The 24510-nt window shown below is 45.4% G+C and overlaps 1 protein-coding gene across 2 annotated transcripts in view; it reads left to right on the top strand.

The window, feature by feature from the left end:
• Positions 1-8539: 8539 nt before the first annotated feature.
• Positions 8540-24510, top strand: part of TEKTIP1 (tektin bundle interacting protein 1) — a 126716-nt gene continuing 110745 nt past the window's right edge. Inside the window, exon 1 of one of the 2 annotated variants that reach the window (XR_010175830.1) lies at positions 8540-8666. Coding sequence is in view for 1 of the 2 variants with exons in the window: in XM_063915400.1 (XP_063771470.1) it covers positions 8590-8666 (77 nt within the window). In the remaining variant the exon portion in view is untranslated. The remainder of the gene's footprint in view (positions 8667-24510) is intronic. The other variant, XM_063915400.1, reaches the window with a different exon arrangement.

A 24510-nucleotide genomic window follows, 5' to 3' on the forward strand; every position in this document is an offset into this window, starting at 1 on the left:
GCTATGGCTGTGTCTGCACGCAGAGTCATATGGTTGCGTCAGTGGATGGCAGATGCTGACTACGAACATAATGTGGAATCTATTCCCCTCACAGGTGAATGGCTCTTCGGAGCTGAATTGGACGTATGGATCGCCAAAGCTCATGCTGGGAAATCCACGTTTCTTCCTTCAGGGGCCCTGCTTGATAAGCGTACAAACCAAGGACCGTCTACTCCGTCCTTTCGATCCTCCAGATTTTGATCTAGGGCCCTGGGTGCCTCCAACATAGCTAGAGGCTCTAGAGGTAAGCCTAAGAAACCAGCCGTTGCTGACTCTCAGGAACAGAGCACCAGTTCAGCTTCCACAAAGACTTCGGCATGATGGTGCCCACCCACCATGAGGGGATCTCATGGTGGGAGCACAGTTACATCACTACAGCCACATCTGGGATGGTTCCTGCCAAGATGCCTGGGTAAGGGACCGTATCTCTCGAGCTCCTCCCCAATGATTTTTCAAATCAGGCATGCCAGTTTTGGAAGATATGCGTGTTACACTACTACTGGCCATCGACAAGTTGGTCCAGTCCAAGGTCATTGTTCCAGTACCCCTGTAACAGCAAGGACAAGGTTACTACTCCAGTCTGTTCGTAGCACCAAAACCAGATGGGTCTGTGAGACCCATTTTGAATCTGAAGTCCTAGAATCCTTACCTGAAGGTTTTCAAATTCAAGATGGAATCTTTGAGAGCAGTGATCGCAGGCCTGGAACAACAGGAATTCCTTGTGTCACTGGATACCAAGGACGCCTATCGCAATTTGGCCTACTCATCAGGCATATCTGCGTTTCGCACTACTGAACGATCACTACCAGTTTCAGGCGTTGCCCTTCGACCTGTCTACAGCTCCGAGGGTGTTCACGAAGGTGATGGCGGAAATGGTGTTCCAGCTCAGACTCCAGGGGGTCAACATTGTCCCTTACCTGGATGATCTCCTGCTAAAAGCAAGTTCCAGGGAGCTTCTACTGATCCATATAGATCGCACTATCCAACTTCTGTCTCACCACGGGTGGATCCTCAATCTACAGAAGTTTCAACTGGAACCGTCTCAAAGGCTACTATTTCTGGGTATAATACTGGATACTGTAGCTCAGAGAGTGTTCTTCCCAGAGGACAAGGTGAGAACACTTCAAGAGATGGTTTGCATGGTTCTCCGACCTGCTCGAGTTTCCATTCATATTAACATAAAATTGTAGGGAAAAATGGTTGCCTCGTACAAGGCGATACAGTTTGGAAGGTTCCATGTCAGACCCTTCCAATTGGATATCCTGAACAAGTGGTCCGGTTCACATCCTTCAGATGCACTGGATAATTCAGTTGTCACCTCGGGCCAGAATTTCACTCCTGTGGTGGTTGCAGTCTTCCAACCTGCTGGAAGGTCGAAGTTTCGAGATTCAGGATTGGATCCTCCTCACGATGGATGCGAGCATGAGAGGATGGGGGTGCAGTTCCAGGGCAGGTGGTCTGCCCAAGAGGCCCTACTTCCGATCAACATACTGGAACTTCGGGCTATCTACAATGCTCTGATTCAGGCCTCCCCTCTACTCAGAGATCAGGCGATCCAGGTTCAGTCGGACAACGCCACGGCAGTGGCATACATCAATCGACAGGGAGGGACAAAAAGCAGGGCCTGCATGAGAGAAGTGCCAAAAATACTTCTCTTGGCGGAAAGAAATGCAAGAGCGCTGTCCGTGATTTTCATTCCAGGAGTGGACAACTGGGAAGTGAACTTCCTTAGTCGCCACAACCTCCACCCAGGGGAGTGGGGATTACATCCTCAGGTGTTTCAACAGATTGTAGACAGGTGGGGATACCCGCAGATCGACATGATGGCATCTCGCCTCAATAGGAAGCTTCGCTGCTACTGCTCGTGAACCAGATCCACTCAGGTGAGTGCAGTCGATGCGCTGATGTTGCCTTGGCCTTACCAGCTGGTCTACCTATTCCCTCCTATTCCGTTGATCCCAAGGGTGCTCCAGTGGATCAGACATCACAGAGTAGAAGCAATCCTGATTGTGCCAGATTGACCCTGAAAGTCATGGTACGCAACTCTTCTGGACATGTCCATAGAAGACCCTTGGCCTCTGCCGCTAAGAAAGGATCTTCTTCAGCAAGGGCCGTTCGTCTATCTGGACTTACAGTGGCTTCGTTTGATGGAATGGAAGTTGAGCGGAACATCCTAGCTCACAAAGGGCTTTCCAAAAAAGTAATTACCACTATGTTGCAAGCCAGAAAACCTGTGACGTCAAAACACTATCATCACATCTGGAGGAGATATGTTTCTTGGTGCGAGGAACGTGGGTATCCGCCTATGGAAGTTTCACTTGGGACGTTTCTTTGGTTTCCTGCAAGCTGGTGTGGATAAGGGCTTATGTTTGGGTTCCGTTAAGGTCCAGATTTCAGCTCTCTCAATTTTCTTCCAGAAGAAATTGGCTGTGTTGCCAGAAGTACAGACCTTTTTACAAGGGGTACTCCATATACAACCTCCCTTTGGGCAGCCTACGGCACCCAGGGGCTTGGATGTAGTGTTGAAAATTCTAGTCCTCCTGGTTTCAGCCTCTGATGATGGTAGACAAGTACCTCACATGGAAGACAATGATGTTATTGGCCCTGGCTTCTGCTAGATGCGCCTCAGAATTGGGGGTCTTATAGTGTTAAAGTCCCTACTTGGTCTTTTACGAGGACAGAGCGGAGCTCAGGACTAGACAGCAGTTCCTGCCAATGGTTGTCTCTGCTTTCCACCTGAATCAGCCTATTGTGGTTCCATCCTGTTCTGATGCTTTGGCTCCTCCGGAGTCTTTGGATGTTGTGCGTGCTTTGGAGATCTATGTCAGGCGCGTTGTTCGGGTCAGGAAGACGGATTCCTTATTCATGCTTTATAATGTGCAGGAAAATGGTTGTTCTACTCCAAAGCAGTCCATTGCTCGCTGGATTAGGCTTACTATCCAACAGGCCTAGGTGTTGGCAGCCTTGCCTGTTCCTCAGTTTCTGAAGGCCCACTCTACAAGGTCAGTGGGCTCTTCCTGGGTGGCTGCCCGTGTAGTCTCGGCCTTGCAGCTATGCCGAGCGGCTACCTGGTCGGGGAAGAACACTTCTGTGAAATTCTACAAATTTGATACCCTGGCCAAAGAGGATACCCAGTTTGGGCAGGCAATGCTGCAGATGTCTCTGCACATTCCCGCCCATTCTGGAAGATTTGGGACATCCCCATCGTACTAATCTGTCCCCAATATCCCTTATGGATGCTAGAGAAAATAGGATTTTAATACCTACCAGTAAATCCTTTTCTCATAGTCCATAAGGGATATTGGGCACCCGCCTTTGTGCGGTGACTTTCTGAAGGTTCTCTGTAGAGATGAGTGGGTTTGGTTCTCAGAGAGCCAAACCCTACCGAACTTCACCATTCGAGTCTGGTTCCGAGCCAGGCTCAAGTTTTCCCGCCTGACTCAGAAACCAGAAAGAGGCAAAACGTCATCATCCTGCTGTTAGATTCTCGCGAGGTTTGGATTCCATATAAGGAACCGCCCGTCCCCACAATTTTCACTCTGGCATTGGAGATTGTGGAGAGAGGACATGTCTCCATCCTCAGTGGTAGTGTCTTGTGCTGTATTTGTCCAGTCACAGTGTTTGTGTCCTCTTGCTGCCATATGTTCATTGCTGCTGTGTTGTGCTGCATCAGTTCAGTGTTGCTGTGTTGTGTTGCATCAAACCAGTGGTATTGTCCTGGCCATCAGTCATTCCAGTGACCAGGCAGTCACAGTGGTATATGCTGCTGCTATCTGTCCACTGCTGCCGTATTATAATAATAATAATAACAACAACAACAAGTCCCTTACAGTGTTGCTGTGTTGTGATGCATCAGACCAGTGGTAGTGTCCTGGCCATCAGTCATTCCAGTGACCAGGCAGTCACAGTGGTATATGCTGCTGCTATATGTCCACTGCTTCCGTATAATAATAATAATAATAATAATAATAATAATAATAAATATTATTATTAACAACAAGTCCCTTACAGTGTTGCTGTGTTGTGCTGCATCAGACCAGTGGTAGTGTCCTGTGCATCAGCCATTCCTGTGCCACATATTGTGTTATATAACTCCAGAAACATAATGGAGAACAAAAATTTGGAGGATAAAATAGGGAAAGCTCAAGAACCACTTCCTCCTAGTACTGAAGCTGCTGCCACTAGCCATGACATAGACAATGAAATGCCATTGTCGTCTGCCAAGGCCGATGCCCAATGTGATAGTAGAGGGCATGTAAAATCCAAAAAGCCAAAGTTCAGTAAAAAGACCCCCCCAAAAAAAGTGAAATGGTCTGAGGAGAAACGTAAACTTGCCAATATGCCCTTTACGACACGGAGTGGCAAGGAACGGCTGAGGCCCTGGCCTATGTTCATGACCAGTGGTTCAGCATTACATGATGATGGAAGCCCTCATCCTCCCGCTAGAAAAATTAAGAGTTAAGCTGGAAAAAGCACAGAAAAGAACTGTGCGTTCTGAGATTGTATCACAAATCCCCAAGGAGAGTCCAAGTGTGTCGGCGGTTGCAATGCCTGACCTTCCCAACACTGGATGGGTAGAGGTGGCTCATTCCACCATTTGCACACCCCCTGCAAGTGCTGGAAGGAGCACCCACAGTCCAGTTCCTGATATTGAAATTTAAGATGTCACTGTTGAAGTACACCAGGATGAGGATATAGGTGTTGCTGGCGTTGAGGAGGAAGTTGACGATGAGTATTCTGATGGTGATGTGGTTTGTTTAAGTCAGGCACTGGGGGAGACACCTGTTGTCCATGGGATGAAGAAGCCCATTGTGATGCCTGGGCAAACTACCAAAAAAAGCCACCTCTTTGGTGTGGAAATATTTCTCCACAAATCCGGACAACAGGTGTCAAGCTATCTGTTACCTCTGTCAATCTGTAATAATTAGGGGTAAGGATGTTAACCACCTAGGAACATCCTCCCTTATACGTCACCTGCAGCGCATTCATCAGAAGTCAGTGTCAAGTTGTGAAACTTTGGGTAAGAGAGTAAGCAGGCCACTGACACCTAAATCCCTTCTTCCTCCTGTACCCAAGCTCCTGCAAGCCACACCACCAACTCCCTCAACGTCAACTTCTTCCTCAGCCAGGAACGTCAGTAGTCCTGCAGGCCATGTCACTGTCAAGACTGAGGAGTCCTCTCCTAACCAGGATTCCTCCGGAGGATCCTTGAGTGGTACGCCTGCTGTTGCTGCTGCTGCTATTGTTGCTGCTGGGAGTCGATCGTCATCCCAGAGGTGAAGTCGGAAGACCACTTGTACTTCTTCCAGTAAGCAATTGACTGTCCAATAGTCCTTTGTGAGGAAGATGAAATATGACAGCAATCATCCTGTTGCAAAGCAGATAACTGAGGCCTTGACACTTATGTTGGTGTTAGACGTGCGTCCGGTATCCGCCATTAGTGCAGTGGGATTTAGACAATTGATGGAGGTATTGTGTCCCCGGTACCAAATCCCATCTAGGTTCCACTTCACTAGGCAGGCGATACCGAGAATGTACAAAGATGTCAGAAAAAGAGTCACCAGTGTCTTACAAAATGCGTGTCCACTTAACCACAGACATGTGGACAAGTGGAACAGGGCAGACTAAGGACTATATGACTGTGACAGCCCACTGGGTAGATGTATGGCCTCCCACGGCAACAGTAGCAGCATCTAAAGGATAAAAAAGGGGCAGACTAGATGGGCCAAGTGGTTCTTATCTGCCATCAAGTTCTATGTTTCTATCTCGCAAATGCCAACTCATTCCTAGGCAGGCTACGCTATGTATCACAGCTTTCCGTAAGAAGTGCACAGCTGACAACCTCTTACGGAAACTGAGAGACATCATCACAGAATGGCTTACCCCAATTAGACTCTCCTGGGGATTTGTGATATCAGACAACGCCACCAATATTGTGCGTGCATTACATCTGGGCAAATTCCAGCACGTCCCATGTTTTGCACATACAATTAATTTGGTGGTGCAGAATATTTTGAAAAATTACAGGGGCGTACAGGAGATGCTGTCGGTGGCCCGAAAAATTGCCACCGCGTGCCGAAGACTGGAGTGACAGCAAACACTCCTGAACCTGCCCTGCCATCACCTGAAGCAAGAGGTGGTAACGAGGTGGAATTCAACATTCTATATGCTTCAGAGGATGGAAGAGCAGCAAAAGGCCATTAAAGCCTATACATCCACCTACGATATAGGCAAAGGAGGGGTAATATACCTGACTCAAGCACAGTGGAGAATGATTTCTGTCTTGTGCAAGGTTCTCCAACCCTTCGAACTTGCCACACGTGAAGTCAGTTCAGACACTGCCAGCTTGAGTCAGGTCATTCTCCTCATCAGGCTTTTGCAGAGGCAGCTGGAGAAATTGAAGGAGGAGCTAAGACTGAGCAATTCCACAAAGTATGTGGGACTTGTGGATGGAGCCCTTCATTCGCTTTGCCAGGATTCAAGGGTGGTCAATCTGTTGAAATCAGAGCACTACATTTTGGCCACTGTGCTCTATCCTAGGTTTAAAGCCTACGTTGTATCTCTCTTTCCGGCAGACACAGTCTGCAGAGGTGCAAAGACCTGCTGGTGAGTAAATTGTCAACTCAAGCGGAACGTGACCTGTCAACGGCTCCTCCTTCAATTTCTCCCACCACTGGGGCTGCAAGGAAAAGAATAAGATTACTTAGCCCACCTGCTGGCGGGGATGCAGGGCAGTCAGGAGCGAGTGCTGACATCTGGTCCGGACTGAAGGACCTGCCAACGATTACTGACATGTCTGCTGTCACTGCAAATGATTGTGTCACCATTGAAAGAATGGTGGAGGATTATATGAGTGACAGCATCCAAGTAGGCATGTCAGACAGTCCGTATGTATACTGGCAGGAAAAAGAGGCTTTATTTTACCTAAGTTGTTTTTTTTTTTTTTGTGGGGGCCCAAATAAACCACTCATTTCAGCCACAGTTGTGTGGCAGACCCTGTCACTGAAATGATTGGTTTGTTAAAGTGTGCATATCCTGTTTATACAACATAAGGGTGGGTGGGAGGGCCCAAAGACAATTCCATCTTGCACCTCTTTTTTCTTCTTATGTGCTGTTTGGGGACTATTTTTTTTAAAGTGCCATACTGTCAGGCACGTCCGTATATGTCCAGTGGTACTGCTATTTAATTCCAGTGATTTGGACGTATAATTCCAGTGATTTGGGCGTATAATTCCAATGGGATTTGTTTGTGTCACTTGGCTTAGTCATACAGCTACCTCATTGCACCTCTTCAACATCTTTGCATGAGGTTCTGTTTGGGGACTAGTTTTTGAAAAGTGCCATCCTGTCTGACACAGCTGTATGAGTCCAGGGGTACTGCTGTATTAGTCCTGGGGTCAACCAATTGCAGAATTTTTTTAAAATGACAGGGGCGTGCTGGAGATGCAGTCAGTGGACCGAACAATTGCGGCCCACTCTCGACATTCAGCCACTGCATGACACTACTAGATGGGCCAGGTGGTTGTGTCGCTTGGCTTAGTCATCCAGCAACCTCATTGCACCTCTTTTTCTTCTTTGCATCATGTGCTGTTTGGGGCCTAGTTTTAAAATCTGCCATCCTGTCTGACACTGCAGTGCCACTCCTAGATGGGCCAGGTGTTTGTGCCGCACACTTGTGCCACTTAGCTTAGTCATACATCCACCTCGGTGCAACTTTTGGCCTAAAAACAATATTGTGAGGTGTTCAGAATAGACTTGAAATGAGTGGAAATGAATGTTATTGAGGTTAATAATACCATAGGATCAAAATTACCCCAAAATTCTGTGATTTTAGCTGTTTTTATGGTTTTTGTTTTCCCCCCAAAATCATCCAGATCCAGAACCAAAACCAAAACACGAAAGGGTGGTCTAGGCAAAACCAAGCCAAAACACGAAAGTGGAATTAGAACCAAAACCAAAACACGAAAAGTGCCAGCCGCACATCTCTAGTCTCCGTTATGTGTTACCTGTTCAGCTGTTGCTGTTTTCTGTCGCCAGCTGTTACTGGCCCGGTTCTGTTATGGTGTACGTGTTTGTAAATCTCACCACACTTACTTTTGTTATGTTCCTTCTCTCAAGTATGTCCTTTCTCCTTTGGGCACTGTTTTACCTATTACTACCTGTGGGAGGGGGCATAGAGGGGAGGAGCCAGCACACCCAGTTGAAGAAATTTAAAGTGCACTGGCTCCTTTGGACCCATCTATACCCCTATCGTACTAATCTGTTCTCAATATCCCTTATGGACTATGAGAAAAGGATTTACCGGTAGTTATTTAAAATCCTATTTTTTAATAAATATTGTTAGTTTTCTTTCTATACTGGGTTGTAATTTTTCAATGTATTATTATTAAGCACTTTTATTACTGACAATAGACTGGTAAGAGCTGATCAATGACTCTATGCTGCTTTTGTTACTTCTCTTAGTAACTGTTGGTTGCCATGGTGAGAATTGTAGACACAACAGTTCCTTTGTTAGCCTGACTTTGGCAGAAGGAAGCTATAGTAAATGGAATGATGGAGACTTCTGAACATCACACGTATGTATCCTGCAGATCACTGGAAACACAATTCCCCAGAGCCATAAAAAGGTAAGGAAACATAATGGGCAAATTGGTTGCAATCAGGTTCTGATGGGAACACTTTTTTCTTTCAAAATTATTTGAATGTTAATTATACAGAATGCTTCTTGTATATACTTACAATTCAGTAAAAGCTTCATTTTGCAAAGGCTATGTGGGGGCCTGTGCTGCTCTTCAGCACTGGGACTCACACACTCACTCTCTCTCTCTCTCTCCTTCAAACGAGCTCTTAAAACTAACATGAATGTCTTTTTTATAATGATCAAATTACTGTAAAGTAACGGCTATTTAAACTTGAATCAGTAATTTTATTAACAAATATGCAGATTTGATAATACAATTATACTGAATAAGGATTAAATAGCTGTTAACATAATTTTAACAAATCTTATTTAGGGACATTTTGGAAAAAATTGTTTTATAAAGTTAGAAAATACAAACACTGTGTTTTTTTTTTTTTTTACATCTATCTATCCTATCTATCTGCACATATAATAAAACTGCTGTGTGTGTATACATACAAATTTTTCTTTGAGAAATATACAGATTTGTCTGTTTGTTCCCGGCATCGCACATAAACTACTGGTTGAATTTGGATTGTGTTTTTACTATTGTATAGCTTAGTGACCTAGAAAGAAACTGAGGTATGTACTGTATGATCTAGATATGACATCAGAGAGAACAGCAATAAAGGAAAGACCAGACACTCAGCATGTGCAGTGTGCACTTGCAGGCTCAAGTCCAAAATACTGTATGTATATACAACTTGGCCCAGTAGGGTAGAGCCATTCTTCGGATGCTTTTAACGACTTTGTGTCCTCCAAGGATGTCTTTGAAAAATTATCCCCCCAAAAAAACACTCAGGTCCACAGTTAGATACAGGAGGCAATTATTTAGGGCTGGAGGATCCATTCAGAAGATTTGTGATCCTCAAGGCACACTGTTTTATACCACTCCTGAGATAGCCCAAGTTTTCTAGTCCTTCTACTCCTTGTTGTATGCCTCTAAAACCACCTATTCCCAAAGCCAATTGCAACTGTACTTTTCTCACATTCATTTGCCCCAGTTATTACAACAGTCTATTGATTTTTTGGACGCTAGTATATCCACAGAGGGGTTTGAGGCAGCTCTTACCTCCTTCCCCAATAAGAAAGCCCCGGGTAGTGACGGCATACCAGTTGAAGTCTATAAACAATATCGCACCTATTTTGACCCTTATCTTTTAAAATGATTTAACGCCTTGTTGGAGGATGGTTGCTTGCCCCCCCTCTATGTCAGAGGCAATTATTGTAGTGATCCTTAAGCCGGGTAAAGACCCTACAGTCCCAGACTCCTACCTCCCAATCTCATTATTATCCACTGATGTAAAACGTTTAGCTAAGATACTTGCACTTCGCCTTAATAGTGTCATTACATCCATTATTCGTGATAACCAGACAGGGTTCATGCCAGGCAAATCTACTCTCCAAAACCTGAGACGGCAGTTTTGTCATTTGCAGAGTGGGATTCACTCAGGCTCGGAGCCGGAGGCTGTGGTGGTTTCCTTGCTGCCAAGGCCTTCGACTCCGTGGAGAAAATTTGCTTTTGGTCCCAAATTTATACGATGGTTACAATTGCTCTACTCCGCTCCTTTGGCTCGAATATCTGTTACGTCTCCCTTTGCTCTATATCGGGGTACCAGGCAGGGCTGCCCGTTATCCCCTGTCCTCTTTGACCTGGCCATCGTGCCTCTGGGATGTTCTATATGGGAGTCCCCTGATGTTAAAGGAATTACTATTGATGGACATGAGGATGTTGTCGCATTATATGCTGATGATATGCTCCTGTTTTCCAATGATACGGACACTTCACTGACCTCCCTTCTCAATATTGTTGATACCTTTGGATTTTATTCAGGCCTTTCCAATAATTGGAACAATCTCATATTCTTCCCATATCTGGTGTTATCCTTGACCTGTTGCCTATTGAATGTTCACTTCAATGGACCCTGCGCTTTTGGTATCTTGGTGTCTGGATCACTCCTAATGTTACAACTTTTGTACAACAAAATATAGACCAGGTCACGGAGGACATGAAGCGTCGGGTCCACATATGGAAGAAGCTTCCCCTCACTGTCACAGGTCGCATCAATCTCATTAAAATGGTGATGCAACCGAAATACCTTTATTTACTACAACACTCTCCTGTTTATATCCCCAAGAAGGTTTTCACTAGTATTGATAGTGTACTTTCCATTTGTTTGGGGTAATAAGGCTCCTAGGGTTGCCCTGAGAGCTCTGGTTTAGGCTAAAACTGATGGAGGATTGGGTTTTCCTAATATGTGCACCTACTACCTGGCTGCTCAGCTTGTACATTTGTCTAATTGGATCTTAAAAAGGGATGGTCCCACGTTTGAGAGATTCTTTGCCGAGTGCGTGGGGTCCCACTTCTACCCTGTTCAGTTTCTTCTTTCTGCCTCTTCTACTGCTGGTCTTCCCCCTCTACTCCGTCAGTCGCTACTTGTGTGGCGACAGACTCATTCTTACTATGATTGGAAAGATACTTATACGCCACTTTAGTTTAACACAGCGTATGGGGAATTGTTACGTCTCTCACATATAATGTGTGGATTGGGGCTGGCCTTACAACAATTTCACAATTATTTGTAAATGGTGTTTTTAAATCTTTTACGCAGCTGTGGGAGGAGCTTGATATACCCAATAAGTTGTTGTTTTTTTATCGTTACCTGCAGTTCCGTCATGCAGTATAGGTGCAATTTAGGGCCTTGCCTCCATCCATTTCCAATTTGCCAATTAAAGAACTGGCCATGGATCTGGGTACAAGACGTCAGTTATCCATCTTATATGCCAATCTCAGTACACATATTTGTCTGACTGTTTTTGACCCGCTTAAACTTAAGTGGGAGCAAAGCATTGGTCCACTTGAAGATGACCAATGGCTCCAGGTGTTGCCCTCTCAAGTACATGACTACATGTATCAACAAATCTTCTTTTTTTATCCTTCATAGATTATAAAGAACCCCAGTCTCTCTATGTAAAGCGGGTTTGAGACCTAGTGCTGTTTGTCCGTGATGTGGTGCCCCTGAAGCCGATTCCTGGCACTTATTGTGGTTATGCCAAATGGTGTATGCTTTTTGGGAGGCAGTTTGGACAGATATACTACTTACTGAACTGGCGTTACCCCCCTTCTCTCCTAAACTGTGTATATTTGCTCTAAACTTAAAGGAAACCTACTCCCTAGCAATATATAAATATGTTCTCTGCCTGACTACCTTGGCAAAAGTGATTATAGCAAGGAAATGGTTTGCTGCATCCTTTCCTAACCTGTATAACTGGAGGGCTTTGGTCAACGAGGTATCTGGACATGAAAGGTTTACACATAGATCTAGAGGGACCCTGCCTCATCATTTTAATAAAATGGGATAGATGGAACACCTCCCGTCTGGCTCCAGCTACGGCGGCTCCAGCTCAAATCTCTGATTTATTGAATGTAGAATGAAAAGGCGCCTGATATAATTCTGAGATTTCTAATGTGGTACTTTTAATTTCTGGTCTACTCTCACTCTTATACCACTGGAATCCTTGCTGATTTTTGGATACTGTAATTTTTTTTATTTATTTTTTATTTTTGCCTGTTGAATTGGAACTTTTTTGTTGCTCTGCTTACCTACACTCAACACTTCCTATGTACTGTATGTGCTTTTGATGTACTTGTGATTAATGACCACAAACTACTTTTTTCTATTGCTGTCAACATGACACTCTTTATTGCTATATTTATGACACTGTGACATGAGCATTGTCTGCTTCTTCTTTGTATTTTTGTTCTTTTTCTTTGTGTTGTATGGTTTTTTTCTGTGGAAAAATAAATAAAAATTTACACAAGTTTAAAAAAAAACACACTCAGGGCTGCAGGCGTAGATCTCAGGACCAGCTGCTTCTCCCATGGGCAGCTTTACGTGGCTTACTCAAGAGTTAGTAGCCCCTAGCATCTTTTTGTGTTAATAAAACTGCAAATATTGTTTACAAATAAATTTTGTGATCAATGTGTACAATAACAGCGATTTATACGCAATGATCATTTAATTTCTTCTGAGTGACCACATGACAGCCATTGGGATTGCATCCCTCTCCCTCAGTTTAGACAAGCCCTTTTCTCCAGGGACTGCCCACCTGATGGCTATAACCCTGCTTCTCAGGGGCGTTTTAAGAGGAGGAGGCCCGTGTGCAGCCTTCTGCATCAGGGGCCCCCTCCTCTCTGACGATGCACAAGGATTTAATACTTACCTCCTCGGAGATCCCCGGCGGTGCCGTCCTTCTATGCAGCGGAAATAGAATCTGAGCACAGACTATTTTCCTGAAGATTTTCCTAATGCGCATGTGCAAAACTTTGGAAAAATGGCCACCGCGTTACTTTTCCGATGTTTTCAGTAGGCGCAATAGAGTTTGTACCCCCTAGTGTTCAGACTCTATTGTGCTGTCGAGAAGGGATGACTCCAACAGGGGACTCTAGAGAGGTAAGTATTAAACAAATGGGTGCAGTGTATACGGGGTGGGCCCCCCTGGACCTCAGGGCCCAGGTGTCCCACACACACTGCACCCATTATAGATACGCCGATGCTGCTCCTCCTCTTCCCCTTAGTTTTTGAGTGTCTCCATTCTGGTTCCTGGAAAAACACAACTATGGGGGGAGTGGGTGTATTACATTGGCAATACACCAAAGCAACATACGGAGGAAGTCAGAACTACAGAATATATGCTGATATACCTTTTATTTCTCAAGTTCCCCTTGCGGACCTGACCTACAAAATGGCCGTCCATAATATTTAAAGCATAATGGTTGGAAAAGGTATTCACATGTAGCTGCAGCACAGATATCTAGCCCATGAAGCAGCCATCATCCTAGTTAAGTGTGCCGTAATGACCTCCGGAACCTCTCAGCCTTCTTTCTTGTATACAAAAGTAATTAATTCATTAATTAATCCATCTTACTATGGTCTGTTTCATGGGAGAAAAGCCTTTCCTTTTTCCCGTTGGAAACACAAACCAATGTTTATTCTTCCTGAAATCCTTTACTCTTTCAAAATATACTCTAATATAATATTATTGTCACAACTGAGGGGTTTGGCTGACAGGAGAAAGCCTCAGTTGTAGGGGCTGAGAGGAACTTAAACCGGGGAGGTTTAATCAGACCCCTGGACATGTAAGTGTTAAAAGGAAGGTGTGACCATGACAACCAGGTAAAAGTCAAAATAAGAGTTTATTAACAGACTCCGTGTAAACAAACAGCATTCAAGGTAAATAATGGCAATGATAAATAATATGATTCCTGGAGCACTCTGACCATGAAATGGTTACACAGGACACTGGTAGGTAAGAACAGCTGTTACAGTCCTTAGATGGAATAACCTTACCAGGCCTGGCTGTAGTAGTGAAGATATCCAAGGAACATGCCAGTAAATGGAACAGATGAAGTTGGTAACTTGAATCAGCTGTTGTAATTGCTGGATGGAACCAGTCAGGTGGTAAGACACGGAGTGGATGCGGAATGGAATCAGCCAGATGATAAAGTCACTGAATGAATGCTGGGTGGAACCAGCCAGGTGATGAAACACGGAGTGAATATAGTAAGATGCTAGGGAGCGTGGGAACAGAGGAATTGAAGGATGATTACCGGTGGTAGTGGATACTGCTGGAAGCAGATGAAATAGCTGGAAACTGGATCAGCCACGGAGGACTGCAGAGTCAGGCTGCACCGCAGGATGGTAGGCAGGTGCGGGTCTCTTTGGTGGATGCTGGAGACAGGAGCTGGAACCTGGAAACACAACCACAGGAGAGAGACTGGAACAAGGTATGACAAACAAAGCACTGACCATTTCCTGGCCCAGGCACAGGATACTTATACCTGCAGCAATGCAGGTATTGGCTGGGCAATTGGCTGGGCAATTATGCAGATTTCCAGGCAGTGGATTGGAGGAAATGAAGCATGTGATTAGATCCAACATGGCTGCGCCCATGTTAGAACTTGGAGGGAAAACTGGCTTGGGAAACCATGTGGAAACATAACTGTAATGGCGGCGCCGGCCACAAAGGACAGGAGACGCCAGACTGACAAATGTATGCTGAGACTCGTGGATGACAACGGAGGCCGCGGCAGGCATGGAACACCACACTGACAACCTGCACCTATAACACAGGAGCGGCGGCGGAGGCCGCGGAGAACGGGAGACGCCATGAAGGATTCAAACATGGCGCCACTGTGACAGCATCTCAGCGTGACAGGAGGAATGTGCAGTATGTGGACACAGATGAGATCCGGCCTTGGAACGCTGAGCGAGCCTCAGGAGACATCTGAAAGGCAGGTAATGGCTTCCAGATACCCGGATCGTGAGAGCACCCCCCCCCCTTTAGGAGTGGCCCCAGGACGCTTCTTAGGCTTTAGAGGAAACTTCGAGTGGAAATTCCGGACCAAGGCAGGAGCATGGACATCCGACGCATTGGTCCAAGAGCGTTCTTCAGGACCATAGCCCTTCCAGTCAATAAGATACTGCAACTGACCGTAACGGAAACGTGAGTCCAGAATCTTGGCCACCTCCTACTCGATTCCCCATTGAGTCTGAACTTTAGGAGTTGGAGGAAGTGCAGAATTAAACCGATTCAGGATCAGCGGTTTCAACAGGGAAACATGGAATGTCCTGGGTATTTTCAAGAAGGGAGGTAACTGGAGTCTGTAAGCAACAGGATTGATGACTTGTTCAATTTTAAAAGGACCGATGTAACGAGGAGCAAATTTCATGCTGGGAACTCTCAACCTCAAATTCTTCGTGGACAACCATACTCGATCACCCACCTTGAGAGCAGGAACCGCTCTACGCTTCCTATCGGCAAACTTCTTGTACCTAAATGAGGCTTTAAGCAGGGCTGCGCGGACATTCTTCCAGTTGTTTGAAAACTGACGCAAGGTGACATCCACTGCTGGAACAGAAGTTGCTGGAAGCGGTTGGAATTCTGGAACCTTAGGGTGAAATCCATAATTGATGAAGAATGGTGTTGAGGAGGATGAGGAATGGTATTGATTGTTGTGGCTAAACTCGGCCCAAGGAAGGAGTTGAACCCAGTCATCTTGGGAGGAAGACACATAAATGCGGAGGAAGGCCTCCAAGTCCTGATTCACCCTCTCAGTTTGACCATTGGTCTGAGGATGGTAAGCTGTAGAAAACTTTAACTTGACTTGGAGGGCTTGACACAAACTTCGCCAAAATTTGGCTACAAATTGTACTCCACGATCGGAGATGATCTCTTCAGGAAGACCGTGAAGTCGGAAGATCTCTTGGAAAAACACTTGGGCCAACTTGGAAGCTGACGGGAGACCGGTGAGGGGTATGAAATGTGCCATCTTGGTGAACCGGTCAACTACCACCCAGATGGTATTAAACTTATTGCATATAGGCAGATCTGTAACAAAGTCCATCGACAAATGGGTCCACGGTCGACAGGGAACAGATAATGGAACCAGTTGCCCCGCAGGAGACTGGCGGGGAACTTTGTGTTGGGCACACTTTGGGCAAGAGGCAATAAACTCCTTGACATCCTTCTTCAGAGTTGGCCACCAGTAGGACCTAGAGATAAACTCGAGGGTTTTCTGAATGCCTGTATGTCCGGCAAAACGGGAAGTATGGGCCCAATGCATGAGCTTCTTCCTTAACACCGGCTTCACAATACTTTTCCCTGGTGGGGGCGTAGAGTCCATCCCTACCGTGGAGAATGCCAACGGATTAATAATAGGATGCTTGTCTGAAGACTCTGACTCGTTTTCTTGCTCCCAAGAGCGGGAAAGGGCATCGGCCTTGCGATTCTGAGAGCCCGGACAGAACTGGAGTTTAAAGTCGAACCTGGAAAAGAAAAGTGCCCATCTGGCCTGACGGGGGTTAAGACATTGTGCGCCTTTCAGGTATAAAAGATTCTTGTGGTCGGTAAGTATCGTGATTGAATGAGAAGCTCCCTCCAACAGATATCTCCACTCCTCAAGAGCGAGCTTGATGGCTAGCAACTCCTGGTCGCCAATGGCATAGTTGCGCTCAGCTGGGGAGAACTTCCGGGAGAAGAAACTGCAGGGATGTAGATGGCCATCTTTAGCCCTCTGGGATAACACCGCTCCTACTCCAACGGAGGAGGCATCCACCTCTAAGATGAAAGGAGAGTCGATGTCGGGCTGTTTCAGAACTGGTGCAGAGATGAAACATTGTTTTAGAAGATGAAAAGCTTGCGTAGCTTCTTCAGACCACTTGGACGGGTTAGCACCCTTCTTGGTTGATGCAGTGATAGGCGCCACAATGGTGGAAAAGTCTCGTATGAACTTTCTGTAATAATTGGCGAACCCTAAGAACCTCTGGACCCCTTTGAGGGTTAAGGGTATCGGCCAATTCTGGATTGCTTGTAGTTTCTCAGGATCCATCTCTAGTCCGGAAGCGGACACAATGTAACCTAGGAACGGAATGGATTTAACTTCAAAGACACATTTCTCCAATTTGCAATAGAGATGATTGACATGGAGACGGGACAGAACCTCCTTTACCCAGAAACGATGTTCCTCTAGATTATTGGCAATGATGAGGATATCATCTAGATAAACCACGACATGGCGGTATAAGATGTCTCTGAAGATCTCATTCACGAAATGCTGGAAGACAGCTGGAGCGTTGCTCAATCCGAAGGGCATGACGAGGTACTCATAATGTCCATCACGGGTGTTAAAAGCGGTCTTCCACTCGTCACCCTCACGGATCCGGATGAGATTGTAGGCACCCCTCAAATCCAACTTTGTAAAGATGGTTGCTCCGCTGACTCTATCGAAGAGCTCTGTAATCAAAGGTAAAGGATACCGGTTCTTGACGGTAATGTCGTTCAGACCTCTGTAATCGATGCACGGTCGCAGACCACCGTCCTTCTTCTTAACGAAGAAGAAGCCTGCGCCAGCTGGAGAAGAAGGTCGGATAAAACCTTTCGCCAGGTTCTCTTTGATGTACTCCTCCATGGAGTGCGTCTCAGGCAGAGACAACGGGTAAGTTCGGCCTCGAGGTGGAACCTTCCCTGGAATGAGATCAATTGGACAGTCCCATTCTCATTCTCTATGAGGAGGAAGGATATCAGCAGAAGCCTTACTGAACACGTCCGTGTAGTCTTGATATGGAGGAGGTGGAACATCAGACGACCTGGGGAAAGAACAACAAACAGGAAGCACTTTGGACAAACAAGTCTTAGCACAGGAGGGACCCCATGTTAGTATTTGCGTAGTCGTCCAGTCAATCGACGGATTGTGGAGACGGAGCCATGGAAGGCCCAAAACCACTGGATGTGTGGCTCTTGGAATCACTAGGAAGGAAATAAATTCTGCATGAAAAACTCCCACTCTCAGACGAACTGGTAGAGTCCTTAGAGAAATAACTGCGTCAAAAATCTTGCTGCCATCTACCGCAGTTAAGGAGATGGATGAAGGAAGTCTCTCGGTGGGTAGGGACCACCGTTTAACATAAGCTTCGGTTATGAAATTCCCAGCTGCTCCGGAATCAAGGAGGGCAATGACGTTCCTGTAACGTTGAGCAATTTGGAGCGAGACTGGGAGATTACAATCATGAGGAGATGGAGAGGAGATCATTACTCCTAGCCGGCCCTCTCCTTGGCGAGCTAGGATTTGGAGTTTCCCGGACGTTTGGGACAGGCATTGATAATGTGAGACGGAGCTGCACAATAGAGACAGAGAGACTCAGAGAGACGTCTTCGGCGCTCAGCGGGAGATAGACGGGAACGGCCAATTTGCATGGGCTCATCCTTGGATGGAGACGGTTGACGAAGAGGAGGAGCAGAGGATTTTGGAGCAGACGATCTTCCTCGCTCGGTTGCTCTCTCTCTGAAACGTAGATCAACCTTCGTGCAAAGAGAAATTAGCTCATCCAACTTAGAGGGCAAGTCTCTGGTAGCCAACTCATCCTTGATGCGTTCTGATAAGCCATGGCAGAATGCAGCATACAGGGCCTCGTCGTTCCATGCCAGTTCGGATGCCAGGATTTTGAACTGTATGAGATACTGTCCCACAGTACGTGTTCCCTGGCGTAAACGGAGAATCTCAGATGAAGCCGAGGTTACCCGGCCTGGCTCGTCGAAGATGCGCCTGAATGTTGCCACAAAGTCCGTATAGGAGGACAGCAGGGGATCAGACTTCTCCCATAAAGGTGATGCCCAGTCAAGGGCTGAGCCGCTGAGAAGGGAAATGATATAGGCAATTTTAGTACGGTCGCTGGGGAAATTGCCAGGCTGAAGCTCAAAGTGGATTTCGCATTGGTTAAGAAATCCCCTGCAGAACCATGGAGATCCGTCAAACTTTGCTGGCGTTGGGAGATGAAGACGTGGAATGGAAATGGGTAAGGTTACAGCTGGTATCACTGTAGTGGACGCACCGGACGTGCCAGGTCCACGGAGGGACGTTTGAATCCCATCCAGCCGCGTAGAGAGATCCTGGAGACAGCGGATGATGTGGCCTTGTGCAGCCTCCTGATGTTCGAGTCTGGCTGCCAGTTCTTGCATCGGCCTAGCCGCTTGATCCTGGTCTCCGGCTGGATTCATATGGTCAGTGCTTACTGTCACAACTGAGGGTTTTGGCTGACAGGAGAAAGCCTCAGTTGTAGGGGCTGAGAGGAACTTAAACCGGGAAGTTTTAATCAGACCCCTGGACATGTAAGTGTTAAAAGGAAACCTGAAGGTGTGACCATGACAACCAGGTAAAAGTCAAAATAAAAGTTTATTAACAGACTCCGTGTAAACAAACCGCATTCAAGGTAAATAATGGCAATGATAAATAATATGATTCCTGGAGCACTCTGACCATGAAATGGTTACACAGGACACTGGTAGGTAAGAACAGCTGTTGCAGTCCTTAGATGGAATAACCTTACCAGGCCTGGCTGTAGTAGTGAAGATATCCAAGGAACATGCCAGTAAATGGAACAGATGAAGTTGGTAACTTGAATCAGCTGTTGTAATTGCTGGATGGAACCAGTCAGGTGGTAAGACACGGAGTGGATGCAGAATGGAATCAGCCAGATGATAAAGTCACTGAATGAATGCTGGGTGGAACCAGCCAGGTGATGAAACACGGAGTGAATATAGTAAGATGCTAGGGAGCGTGGAAACAGAGGAATTGAAGGATGATTACCGGTGGTAGTGGACACTGCTGGAAGCAGATGCAATAGCTGGAAGCTGGAAACTGTATCAGCCACGGAGGACTGCAGAGTCAGGCTGCACCGCAGGATGGTAGGCAGGTGCGGGTCTCTTTGGTGGATGCTGGAGACAGGAGCTGGAACCTGGAAACACAACCACAGGAGAGAGACTGGAACAAGGTATGACAAACAAAGCACTGACCATTTCCTGGCCCAGGCACAGGATACTTATACCTGCAGCAATGCAGGTATTGGCTAGGCAATTATGCAGATTTCCAGGCAGTGGATTGGAGGAACTGAAGCATGTGATTAGATCCAACATGGCTGCGCCCATGTTAGAACTTGGAGGGAAAACTGGCTTGGGAAACCATGTGGAAACATAACTGTAATGGCGGCGCCGGCCACAAAGGACAGGAGACGCCAGACTGACAAATGTATGCTGAGACTCGTGGATGACAACTGAGGCCGCGGCAGGCATGGAACACCCCACTGACAACCTGCACCTATAACACAGGAGCGGCGGCGGAGGCCGCGGAGAACGGGAGGATTCAAACATGGCGCCGCTGTGACAGCATCTCGGCGTGACAGGAGGAATGTGCAGTATGTGGACACAGATGAGATCCGGCCTTGAAACGCTGAGCGAGCCTCAGGAGACATCTGAAAGGCAGGTAATGGCATCCAGATACCCGGATCATGACAATTATCTCTTTGGAGGTCATTCAGGGATGGATGCAAAGTGACAGTTGTACGCATAGGGATCGTTTTTTTTCCGCACTGTGCATACGAATGAGCAGTAGTGTGCACTCACAGTGAGTGATTCGCGAGTGCATCGGACATTACAGCCAAGTTCCATCCAGGAAACAAACTTTTTCTATACCTTGTAATTTGCTTGTGAAGAAACCATCTTTCTTGCTTGCATAAGGATTTGCACTACTTGATCGTACCATTATTCTTTAATATTTTCTGCTCAATCTCCATATCATTAGACAGAGTCTTTATAAACTTGGATGAAGAATCCATGGTTTCTCTATGGCCAATTTAATTGCTGTTGCACACCAAGCTGTTCTTGGTCATTATGGAAAGACTAACACCACCTCTACTCGATCTACTCTAATCTTCTTTAATAAGAGGTATCAGAGGAAAGGGTGGAAACAGACTCCCTAATTGGAATGTGCACTTTATTGAGAATGTATCTATTCCGCTTGATCCAGGCAGATAATACCTTGAGAAGAAGCACTTCACCTTCATATTAATGTGAGTTGCCATTAGATCTACCTGTGAGTAGAATTTGTTTACTGTCATCTGAAACACTTCTGTGTTCAACTCTCACTCTCCTGGAAGCTGCTGAGGAAATATGCAACTACAGTACATTTTCCTTTCTGGGAACATGAATTGCAGATAGGGACTTTAAATGTCTTTATGCCCATGTCAGAGTCTTTGTCATTTCACTCATTAAGGCACAACTTCTAGTACTGCCTTGATGGTTCAGATATGTCACTACTGCTATATTGTCTGAAAAAATCCTGAGATGCGCTCCTCTCAACTTATTCTCTGAATAACAAATTGCCTTCCATACTACTGTTGCTTCTCTTTGGTTTGAAGACATGAGTTTTTCTTAAGGGGTCCAACATTGCTGTCATATTTGATGATCTAGGTGTGCACCGCAACCTATAGAACTCGCATCAGTCATTAATATCTTGAACTGAGGTTGCAAAAGTGACATTGCTCTGTTTTCTAGGTTCTTGGTCATCCACCAGGCCAGGGATCTCCTTGCCACCTGTGTCAATGCTATGTGATGATTCAAAGGAAAATTTCTTCGGCTGTAACGTACCAAATCCTATTGGAGTTCTCTCATTTTTCACTGTGCCCAAGGCAAAATATTTATTGCTGATGACATCATCCTCAAGTGACAAAGACCTAATTTTAACAGTATTCTGACTTTCTTCCTTGGAGATCTGGCTAACTCTTGGATTCTTTCACTCCTGCCTTTTGATAATGTGACTGAGTACTGAAGCGTGTCTATCTGGACCCACAGAAATGTAATCTTTTGTACAGGCACTACTTGGCTTTTTTCCCAATTTACAATCAAGCCATGAACCTGATTCACATTTTTTCTTCAATATCTTCTGACCTATCTGATAACAGAATATCGCTGAGGTAAGGCCAGACTTGTATTTCTTGTTCTCGTAAGTGGGCTATTATATAAAAACCTTCATAAATGTCCATGGTGAAGCTGCTAGACTGAATGGAAGGCAGGTAAACTGGAAGTGTCTGTTTTGGATACAAAACCTGATGTATTTCCTACACTCTTGACTGATTGGAATATGGAAGTAAGCATCTTTGAGGTCTATAGAAGCAAGAAAGTCCTTTTTTATCCCCACAAGGATTCACTTAACTATTTCCATGTGGAACTTTTTTCCTTTTAAACAACTATTTTCTGAGGTCTAGAATGGTCCTGAAACCTTCAGTAGCCTTACTAAGAAGAGACGGGAATAAAAAACTTTCTTTATTTCTGACAATGGCACTGGTTCCACAGCCTGTGACTTTATCAAGCTTTCTTTCAGTGCTGCAGCTTGTACTGCTACACCTGGGTCTTCCGAAGTTATGAACCTGTTGTTTCTCGGAACTTCTGCAAATACTATGTGGTATCCTTGAGACATGATGTTTAACACCAAACTGTCCTGAACAGTATGTTTCCATCTTTAAATGAATCCTAAAAGTCTGACTCCCACTAGGGCTACAGCAGGAGACTCTTCATAGTTGTTGTCTTGCATTGGCTCTACTATTAGATTGCTGAAAGGATTGTCTCGTCATGCCTGCTAAATATCTCCTATCATATCATCTACCTAGTGGGGAAAGTATTGGAAGGTATTCTAAGGGACAGTATTCATAATTTCCTTGAAGCAAATTAGGTCATTAAAAGGAACCAGCATGGATTTGTGAAGGACAGATCATGTCAAACCGACTTACTTGGCTTTTATGAAACAGTAAGTGTGAACCTTGATCAGGGTAAGGAGGTGGCTGTAATCTTTTTAGTCTTTGCCAAAGCTTTTGACACTGTACCACACATGCATCTTATCTATAAGCTACAAGAAATAGGGCTAGGGAGCACAATATGCACTTGTGTCAGTAATTGGTTAGATAATAGGGAGCAGCGCGTTGTGGTCAATGGATCATTTTCAAATTGGACTATAGTACTAAGTGGTGTGCCACAAGGGTCTGTACTTGGACCACTTTTGTTCAACATTTTCATAAACGACCTAACAGTAGGTCTAGAGAGCATGGTGTAAATTTTCGCAGACGATACCAAATTGTGTAAGGTTATAAATACGGAGGGGGATGCTGAGTCTCTTCAGAACGACTTATCTAAACTGGAAGCATGGGCAGCAAAATGGAGAATGAGATTCAACACAGACAAGTGTAAGGTAATGCCAGAGCCGGCCCTAACCAATCTAATGCCCTAGGCAAGATTTTGGCTGGTGCCCCCTAGCACCACCACTGGTTCCGCCTCTGACCTTGCACTTCTTTCCCAGCACCATCACCCCTCGCCCATAGCAGTCCTTATTTTGGTGTTTGTACCCCCTATATTTTAAATAGGAACAGTTCGCACATTTGGCGCACAGCACAAAAAGGGTGTGTTTTTGCTGGAAAGGGGCATGGCCACACAATAGTAACCCCAATTCCAATTACGCCACACAGTACTGCACATTCACATTTGATCATGCGATAGTGTCCATAATTCATATTACATCCCACAGCAGTATCACTTTACCTTATAAACGTTACTCCTCACAGTAGAGCCCCTTATTCACATTACATCACACTGAATTGCTCCTTATTCACATTACACCACACCCTATCACTCTTGATTCACATTACACCACACCCTATTGCTCTTTATTCACATTAGACGACACAGTAGTGCCCTTTCTATATGCAACGCCACATAGTAGAGCACCTTAAACACATAATGCCACACAGTAATGCCCCTTACACATATGAGATACATTATTAATGTCCTTATAAACATAATGTGCCTTACACATTATGACAACCTTTATTAATGCCCTTTTACACATAATGTCCCTTACACATATGCCGCACATTATTAATGCCCTTATACACATAATGACACACATCGTGCCCCCTACATATTTGCTGCACATTATTAGTTCCCCTATACACATGACGACACATACAGTAGTACCCTGTTACATATATGCCGCACATTATTAATGCCCTTATACACATAATGACACACATAGCGCCCCTTACACATATGTTGCACATTAATGCATTTTTACATGACACACATAATGCTCCTTACACATATTCCGAACACTACTGCAGAACCAACCCACTCACATGCGCACAGCACTCACACTGCCACTAACACTCTGACCTCTGCCTCTGCTTGGATACAGATGTGTCCTCATAAATCTTGCCTCAATGCTAACGTTGGGCACATTTTTTTTATGAAAATGCAACTTATTTGCATTGCTATGTGGCTAGGATGCACAAGCAGCTTCTGCTGATTAAAATGATGTGCAGCATGCCTATATACTGTGTGAGACTGTGGCTGTATCTGCATATGAAATGCTACACACAGAATATAGTCATGCCACATATCATTTTAATCAG

Source organism: Pseudophryne corroboree, chromosome 1, assembly GCF_028390025.1.
Source record: "Pseudophryne corroboree isolate aPseCor3 chromosome 1, aPseCor3.hap2, whole genome shotgun sequence".
Lineage (NCBI taxonomy): Eukaryota > Metazoa > Chordata > Amphibia > Anura > Myobatrachidae > Pseudophryne > Pseudophryne corroboree.